Consider the following 9,730-nt stretch of genomic DNA (forward strand, 5'->3'; position numbering starts at 1 on the left):
TTTTTTTTCTTCTCATTTTTAGCCCGTTTTTGGTTAGAGTGGCCCTTTAAGTGGCTTTATGTTTACGTCCAAGCATTTTAACAGCAAACATGATACATGAATTTCATCCCCAATTCATACCCTATCAGAAGATGAAAGAAAAATTGGGGTAATTAACCTGAAAATCTAAAAAGTTATAGCGAATTCAAAATAGGTCCTTTTTTAACACTTTTGGCAATTTTTAACATAATGCGCGCGTGCGTCAATGAGGTTTAACTAATATCTATATGAGCTAAATTTAGGCATGGAGTTAATAGCTAGTAACTTCATGATTTAGGTCAATAATAGCTAAAAGTGATTTCAAATTGCTACGACAAGTATCAGCAACACAATACAAGTGACAAATATAAATTAAAACATTCAGTACGGGCTGCACACGCAAAAAAGCTCGCCCAATTGTTTTAAATGTTCAAAAAGGTCTGAAACGTGTAGTAAATTGGTACAATAAGCACTTTGACAAATGTTAAAGTTCGATGGACGCGAAAGCGTCCGCCACGAAGCGCTCTGGTTGTAATTAAAAGTTTACCCATGACGTCAAGTTTAAGCATATCAAATATCATTCAGAAATGACAATGTATGACGGAAATATGGTCAATGATAAAAAGAATCAAAATGGCGCCTAGATGACGTCACGCACGTAAGGCTCAATAATTATGCCTGTCATGAAAATTTCATTGTCATTAACCATGTCATTCATGAGATATGAAGCGAAAAAAAATCCATACATAAAGAAAGAGAAAACCCCACAAAGGTGTAGTCTTCTTGATTTAATAAGCAAATTCAAATTGTAAATACACCAATAAAATTACGGATTTGCTCCATAAGTATACATACTTTGAAGTTCTGAGTAATATTTCTAAAGTTTGATTTACTCGTTACAGTTAAAGAAAACCTTAAACCTAAGGTATATTGCTTATTGCTTCAATGCACTTATTCAAAACACGATTTACTAGCGTGGAGATTATTGGAATTTGAACACATATGATGACGGAATATGTCCAAATCCTGATTACAACAACTTATTTGTCACTTTTAAAAAATATGCAATGATATCAGTATTCACAAAACATATGATAGACATACAAAAGCTATAACGAACAAGCACCTATTATTGTTATAATATGAAGATTATAAAACCGCACAAAAGTAAAGTTTTCATGATTTACGAATTAATAAGTAAATTCAAATTATAAATACACTAACAAAATAACAGATTTGCTACAAAAAGTGTAAATACTTTGAAGTTCTGAGTAATATGCTTGTGATGTCTTACGTTTAAATTGCTCGTTATACTAAGAGGAAACTTGAAATGCAAGATCTTTTATTTACTGCTTCAATGTAATTATTAAAAACATGCTTTACTATATAACTGGGAGGTTTGAGATAAAAAAATCTCTTTCTCGTTAAAAGGGGAACATCCATTATATATTTTATCCAGTGGCAGACTTAGGGAGCACGGTCAATACCTTTGAAAAAATGTAAATTGTATACCTACCCCACCCCCTGTTCCTTGTGTTCTTGTGCACAATTTAAAAGTTAAAACTGTCAATTCTTATAACAAAATTAAATGTATGCATACACCGCCCCCCCCCTCCCCATTGTGTTCTTGTGCCCCCACTTAAAATTTTGGATCCTAAACGCGCCTGATTCTTTTCCTCGAATTGTCTCGTCTCAATGAAAATAAATCCGAGGTTCTGACGATTCCGACATCTACAAACTTTGTTTGATCTAATCTACAGCCTAGTCAGACCTCCAAGCTGACTCCAAAGTGACCATTCGGTTTAATGTTTTTATTTGGTCTATTTTTTATCTGGGCATATTTCCACGAAACCGTCATTATTAAAGGTACTATTTCCCTTTTGCAGCCAACCTCAAATTATGTAGAACTTTGCAGGAATTATGAATATGTCATGTATGTCCTATCTGTGAAATTTAAACGTTAGCAGTGTCCTCATATTCAAATGATGCAAGGAAACCTGTTTACTTGCTAGACTTCACTGTCAGACACTATTGAGTGACTGACTGGTTTTATTTCCTCTTTGGTAATAACATACATGAAAAGAGTTGTAAAGGGTACATGAGCATTTGTCTATATACATCAATAACCCACTTCTTGTGATGGCCAAGATTAAACTGATTGAATCTTTGCGCAGCATAAAACGTATGACCATTCGCCTACAATTGTCTGAAAATCAAGACTATTACTTTTGGGCTCTATAGCTCCTAAGTCGATTTGACAACTAATAGTCATTATTTTCCCACTTGAAGACATTTTCAAGCCCCATCTTTTGTAGAGAAGTTCTAAATTAGTATTATCTTTCAAATGCAGTTGGAATTTAACCTTTTCATTTTTTGGGCCTGCAAATGGGACATAGTACCTTTAAAGGTTCACCGACAGCCCATTGAAATCCAAATTTCACTGGGTTTCTGGCAAACATCTAGTATGGCAGTTGAATTGAATTTCCCTCTATTTATTACAGTGCTAGAGCCAAGAACTGAGCCAAGAAAGAAGCGAGTACGATCATGCTCATGGTAGAACCAACAGACCGACCCCCATTGCAAAGGGAACCCAAACAACACTTCATATCGTAGTCCAGACTGCCGATACTAACGCTTTTGTCGTCCTTATATGGGTGGTTGGCATCATCGCAACTGATTCCTAATCTCTGGCATCCACGCTGAACGTCTTCTACCCCCTCGATGAACGTGACTGCACTCTGCGTACAGAATGGAAATGGTGATAATAGAATTAAAAAATGAGTAGTAATAATGCTGTGATAATAATGATGATAATGATAATAATAACAATAGCTGTAATGATAAAATGAGTAATAGAAGTATTAATGATAATGATAATAATAATAATAATAATAATGATAATAAAATGATAATGATAAACGATATAGTCCTCTCCCAGACTCTTGAACTGTCGTTTATTTCCGCAACTGTAAATGCTAACCTAATTATGGAATTGTGCTACCTAAGAATGTCCCTTGTACTTCAAAGTAGTCATAAGAATTATTAATTGCCACTTCGTTAAATGTTATGCTCTCGTGGTGACCCCCCCCCCCCCCCCCCCGCCCCACCGCATCTGCATATATATATATATATATATATATACCTGACTTGTGGAATTCAGCAGAATAAAAAAAGTGTGTCCGGGATTTGTTTCGGCGGCACAGATTGGGGTTAGGTGCGTGTTGAGCCTATGGGAAAGTTTAGGGTTAGGGTTAGGGTTAAATCAAGACCCCCCCCCCCTTTTTTTTTTAAAGCCCCAATCTGTGCCGCAGAAGAAAATAACGCGTCCGGGATATCGGGTATCCTGTACGCTAGCCTAACCTTCTTGTTCCTCCTTCAAGCTTTCCAAGCTTTTTGATACTTACATAACATAGACCCTCGCAGAAGGAATACCTCAAGGCCGTGCCCTCTGGGTCGAAAGCCAGTCCACAACTCGGGTTGTAATTACCAGTGTAAGGTATCTCGCTGTGCCGACACTCGTAGCAAGTTTGGCCCATTCGATTCTCCTTCATGATGTCATCCACAGATGCATCGTTGCAAAAGTCGGAGTCGCAACACTGTCTGCAATCGGATGGAGTCGTGCACCCTATATCGCATTGTGATGTCAGAAATGAAGGAGAACCCTCAAGACAAGACCGAGAGACCTCGTAGTATGAACTTGAACTTCTCAGCGAAATCGTGGTCTGTATTTTTAATAAGCCAATAAAAAATAACCTCTTACTACTTCTACTACTACTAAACATAATAACAATACTAGTACTAGTAGTATTTTGTCGCAATAGACCATTCTCGTAATATGCTAAAAAAAAAACTTTGTTAAGTTCCTTTTAATATATTTCATTCAAAAGTTACGTATAATTGTATTTCAACCGTCAGAACGGAAATTCCATACATTAATTGTATTTATAGGACACACAAACATTCGTAACAGCTAAAATGAATAATTTGTAACTATGCACCTATCAAAGATTTATTTATTACATAATAAACATTTTTCTACGTATTAGAGGAAAGTTCATGTCTAATTTTTGTTTTCTCGATGAAACGACTGCCAATACTCCTTATCAACTCAACTTACAAGACAAGTACCAGTACAGTTCGTGTCTGTGTCGACGAAATCGTTGTTTCGGCTTGGTGCAGAGCAGTTGGTCAAGTCGAAAAGACCTTCTTCTGGGTCAAAGGGGACATAGCCTTCTTGGCAGGTATAGCATGTGACAGCACTGGACACGGTCGCACACCCTGAGACCAAAAAGAGGGTAACATTTTACAACAAGTCCTTTTTGTTTTTTAATGTTGAGCCAATTGAATGCCATTCATTCTCAATTTTAGCCAGTATACATTTTCGAGCTATAGAAAATGAAATTAGAAGTGTTGAGCCTGACAAATTGACTCAAGCTAGATTATATGCTGAACTCAAATTATGCCAAGGGTTTAAATTGTCTTGTTCTTAGTCATAATCGTAGATCATAATGATTATTATGATTGATGTTGGAATTTTATATTTATAATCATGCTCTAACTGTCATGTTTATGTCACGACTTTGTCAAATAGTTTTTATTTGTTGGTTCACTTCTTAAACCATATTGGATTTATTTGTACTGTGTTTACTTTGTTTATATTCTAATTTTCTTGAATAAAAGAATGATATCAACAACATATAGCTGTAGTGTATGTTGTGAATTCGGTCTCGTGAAAATAATAAATGATGTTTTGCATGGGCAAAATTGAACGAACAGTATGAATATCAAACTTCAGGGGGATTATCATACAAGCATAGCCAATAGGAATATAAAGTTTTCGAATGGTGATGTAAAAACGGTATAATCAGAAGCATTGTCATACAAGCTTTCAATTGGTTATTTTAAAAAAGGTATACTCAGAAGCATTATCAAACAACCATAGCAAATAGGAATATAAAGTTATCAAATGGTGACTTACAAAAAGATATACTCAGAAGCATTATCATACAAGCATAGCAAATAGAAATATAAAGTTTTCATTTGGTTATTTAAAAAAAAGGTATACTCAGAAGGATTATCATACAACACATCATATAGGAGTATAAAGTTTTCAAACGGTGATAGAAAGAAAAAGATATGCCGGCATAACTGCGATGTTTAGGACGGAAATCATAAAGAAGTACATCAAACTTTCAAGCAATAACCATAGCAACAACAATACGGTTGATGCTGTAGAGTCGGTTTATCATAATGAATAATTCTTTATGGTACGTGTCCATATGTCGGGAAATGTTAGCCCCAAACATGGATCTTTTTGGTATATTCTACATTTTAATCGATTGTTATTTAGTGTTTGTATGTAAAACTATAATTTTATGAGGGTTTACCTGCGAATATGAAGAAGATAAGTATGCCCATTCCTAGTTTCTCAGTGGAAAGCACGTGATACAGTTGTAGCTTACTTCTGTAAGTTATCCAGAAATAAAGAAAATGGAGGAAATCGGGATAACATTTTTAAGGGGAAATGTATTGCTATCTTTGAATTCGTAGCATGCCATCAATAATGGTTAAAAGCGGCAATTACCTATATGAATGTGCAGGTTTGAAACCAAAGGAATAAATCGATAGTTGAGTAAATCGGCTACTAGTAACTTTTAGTTATATTTTCCCCTCAAACCCCAACAAAACTGTTGTCATCTTTTACATTTAAAAGGCCTATTATCAATTGTGACTATGAAATTAAGAAAAGACGTAAGAGAGTATTAATAATTATTTTAATGTAAGTTCGTTGCAGCAGATTAAGAATTTCAGCTGCAGATACTGTCAAACTAAAATGTATGTATAGTGGTCGAACAAAGGAAAAGAGAAAAACAAAATAAATGCTCGGCATATCATGGATATTATGATACTTTGCATGACTAACCTGAGATTACCATGAAATGATTACGTCAATGTGAAAGAGTGAATTGCCACTCTATGCCATGGTCGACAGTCTGGCTGTATTACTGAGACGCAAAGGCAAACGCCTTGTTGCTCAAATTTAGCAACATTCGTTGCTAATAATTTGTTTTCCTAAATATTATACAATGACTAGACATACATAAGAAAGGCATGACAAGTTGGTAAGACATCCAGGCAATGCTGCAATAATGAGGTGTCATAACAACTGCTCTATCAGACTTGACTATTAACCGAAAACAACCTTCTGAATCTTGATTTGAATCAGTTAAACAGTTGAAAATTGTTGAACACAGAAACGGCTTTTTCTTTTTCGTAGCAAAGAAGAGAAGAAACTGGTGATAAGCATTCTTAACAAAAACTAAAACAAATATTTTGAACTACGCTTCCCCTTATGTTTCGCACACAATAACTAAAACAATTTGTGGACTTCAAAAGTTAGGTTTGTTCATTTTTTTTAAATAGAGACATCTTACAAAAGACCGTTTGATGTACACAATTTACACCCAAGACGTCTGAAACCAGTTATGTGAACAGTGAGGAACTATGAGTCATGTCAAAAATCGAAGTATCATTTCCAAGGTGACCAGTTTACAAGGAATTGCCTAAAATTAAATAAAGAAACATTTAAAATGGAAAAGAAAGAAAAAGGAAGGTGTTTAAAACTTAATATTTACCAGTTTTATTGTGTATCGTCGCTCAGAACTTTTCTTTTACAATGCTGTGCTAGAGATGTGCGTGATGCATTAGGCAAACGAGACACTGATCGAATAGTCTATTGCTACATACGGTGCTGGCACCGTGGCGAAACGAATGAGGAAGTTAAAATGGCTCCAAAATATGCTCCATCTGTTAATGGATGACTATTTTTTGGCTATAAGCCACCTGGCATCATACAAATATTTGTTGTAGGCCCGTATTCATCTTTATTTTTCTTTCTTTTTCAAACTTGGCCTTTGCTCTTTCCGGGACTGTCTGAAAAAAGGATTGGGGAGGGAGGATTGGACGTTTTGTTTCTCTCTTAAATATCCTCGATGTCTCTGCACTTTAGCAACTTCTTTCTTCTGAAACTTACGTCACAGTGAAGACACGTCCACACAGGTAACATGTATTAACATACATAATGACGTAGTGCGGAATTGATTCGGTCCAGTCAAGAGAGGGTGCATTTCTATTATGTGGACTCGCCTTTGATTGCGTACATAACAGAACAATATCACCCGTGCACTCACTATGAACATGACAGACAATGAAAGCGGACAAAATATACAGTTCCTCAGGTAGACAAAGGAACACCCCTTTACTGCTATTGTGTAAAAATGTGTAGAACAGGTGAATATGCATGTGACACCTGTTCTACACATTTTTACATAATAGCAGTGAAGGGATGTCCCTTTGTTTACCTGAGGAACTGTATATTTTGTCCGCTTTCATTGTCTGTCATGTTCATAGTGACTATCACCCTAAACGACTTCCTCTTCGAACTATCCTGTCGGACTATTTTATCACTATGCACTTATCCGAAATGTAATTTATCCGGGGTTATTTGTCCTAGGCGGTCAATTTCACGAGTTTACCTCAGGTAGATCGCTGTCCGGAGGTATAAAGATATAATTATATATATTTTTTAAATGGTTTATTTCATTAAAAAACATTCGCGGCCCGAGAGCCGAATTTCAGTTTCTTTTACAAAGTATACATCAGTGACAAAGTAAAATTACACGTAAAACATTATGCATGGTATAGCTCCGTTAGTCTCATTTCACAACGCCCCCTATCGTCAGAGTCAGCAGCCATACATGTTAGCCTATGGACGTTTTTTTTTTTAAATCGTTAAAAATTCTTCTTTTTTTTTTGTTTAAACGAAAAGCACATCCACCCCGACGTACGTTATCACCAGCTCTTTCATTGGAGCCCGCATGTCTCATTGACTTTTGAAAGTTCACCCATCGTAATTTTTCAAAATAGGTTGCAAGCTCGCCATTGCCTATAATACACATGTGAAACAAGTCGAACTTTTGACTCAGTCTGCCAAGTGATTGTAAGATTATAGGTCAAGCACACGAAGAATAAGAAGCATGAATTATCAATTATCACTTCTGCTATGTTCATTATGTCCATTTCATCCAACCCCCCACCGTAATTTTTCCATTTAGTAAAAGCAAACATTTTGCCGAGTTTAGCAAAAACATGAATTTTCATGAACGGTCAGACAATACAGCCTTTTAGTACGTAACGTATAGTGAATGGGAATGGGCGATGATCCATCCAGGAGGTAGAGGTCAGTGTGTTGTGCTGGCAATGTTCACGCGAGCGAAAATGAGACAATCGGAGCAATATGAAAATTGCAATTCTGTTGCACATATGATATATAATTGTGCATCAACGACCTTGGCAAATTGGTTGGTACATATACAGAAATCTGAATTGTATTACCATATTTGCAATAAAATTTTATATTGAACTTATACAATATATGAATAGTAATACATTTTTGATATTCAAAAGAATTAAATGTTTTGGTTGGAAAATGCATAGCCAGATGGGTATGGTATGGTTATGGTGTTTTATATCAAATAACAGAAACAGAGACAACAACAGAAACCAAATCAAAGAATTATAAAATCAAATAGATGCTATAATGAATTAAACAAATTATACATTGTAGGTAAAATGCGGAACATTTTGTATTTGGGCCAATTTAGTAAAAGATACATGTAGAATAGTGCATAAAAATAAGATAAGTTCTGCATAAAAACATGGGTAAAAGGTTTCCAATTTTAATATTCGATATAATGTGCATCATCTTGGGAATTGTTAAAAAAGTTTTAAAATCTGATTTAGTTTTTTTTGTTTTTATTTTAAAAAAAGTAAAATTCTATAGTAACATTATTCAAAAATGCATTCACAGCAACTCCGTTTTGTTGACGATCAGAATAAGACGAAAGACTTCATGCATGGCTGATTGTCAATATAACGGAGTTAAGTCTTTTGTCAATTCTGCTTGTTGCTACGGCAGGCATCCAATGAAAACGAACTTTTTAAATCAAATTATGAAATGCAAGCATCACTTTAAGCAAACAGAACTTTGTTATTCCTTGCTCATTTTTCCTGATTGAGATGTCATATGAAAGAGCAGAAACTGAACTTTCTAGAAATGTGAATTTTTCTTCGAAATTCAGATACCGCCCGCCAAATGACTTTTTGATTTCCTTCCTTCAAATTGCTTTTATTCACTTATGCGTGAAATATGCATCATATGAGTTGCAGCAAGTGAAAGAGGAGGCTCTAAGCTTTACAAATATGTGTCGTTTATTAATTATAATTGTGATTAAGTTATGATAAAAACATCGATAATTCTCGGTTTCGTTTTTTCTGGGTCGCACTGTATAGTAGTTTTTGTAGTTTCTCATAATAATTAATATCATTGTTATAAATATTATCATTATTACTGATATTATCATTGAAACTATAACTAAAAAGACCAAAACTGAAAGTACCGATTTTTATGGCAACGGGAAAATCCCCGCCTTATGAGAAGGATCTTAGACTAACAACAAACTTTACAGCGACGCTGTCTAAACAAAGTCTGGTTGTGTTGATTAAGATCGATTTTAAAACGGCGGCATGTCGATCAAATATCGTGGCTTCGACTGTAAGTCCAGCTTTCAAGTGATAGAATTGTAAGGAAGTATAAAATGAATGAACGGTAACATGAAAGACAAAAAGTTTTCCTCTAACTATTATTCATCGT

The 9,730-nt window shown here is 35.1% G+C and overlaps 1 protein-coding gene across 1 annotated transcript; it reads right to left on the reverse strand.

Moving 5' to 3' along the window:
* Nucleotides 1-2,346: 2,346 nt before the first annotated feature.
* LOC100888709 lies at nt 2,347-7,049 on the reverse strand. Its single transcript, XM_030987074.1, has 5 exons — nt 6,654-7,049; nt 5,406-5,482; nt 4,136-4,296; nt 3,423-3,740; nt 2,347-2,756 (listed from the first exon to the last, which is right to left on the reverse strand). Exons 2-5 carry the CDS (start codon nt 5,434-5,436, stop codon nt 2,514-2,516), a joined length of 753 nt encoding a protein of 250 aa, XP_030842934.1. The 5' UTR covers nt 5,437-5,482; nt 6,654-7,049; the 3' UTR covers nt 2,347-2,513.
* Nucleotides 7,050-9,730: the final 2,681 nt, after the last annotated feature.

Source organism: Strongylocentrotus purpuratus, unplaced genomic scaffold (genome assembly GCF_000002235.5).
Source record: "Strongylocentrotus purpuratus isolate Spur 01 unplaced genomic scaffold, Spur_5.0 spur5_scaffold_16, whole genome shotgun sequence".
NCBI classification, from domain to species: domain Eukaryota; kingdom Metazoa; phylum Echinodermata; class Echinoidea; order Camarodonta; family Strongylocentrotidae; genus Strongylocentrotus; species Strongylocentrotus purpuratus.

Excerpts from the sequence above, each read along its gene's own strand:
- LOC100888709 (XM_030987074.1), bottom strand. The coding sequence starts at position 5,436 with ATGGGCATACTTATCTTCTTCATATTCGCAG. Across the intron at positions 4,297-5,405 it reads TATCTTCTTCATATTCGCAG|GGTGTGCGACCGTGTCCAGT; the intron begins GTAAACCCTCAT and ends TTTTGGTCTCAG. Across the intron at positions 2,757-3,422 it reads TCTGCGAGGGTCTATGTTAT|AGTGCAGTCACGTTCATCGA; the intron begins GTAAGTATCAAA and ends TTCTGTACGCAG.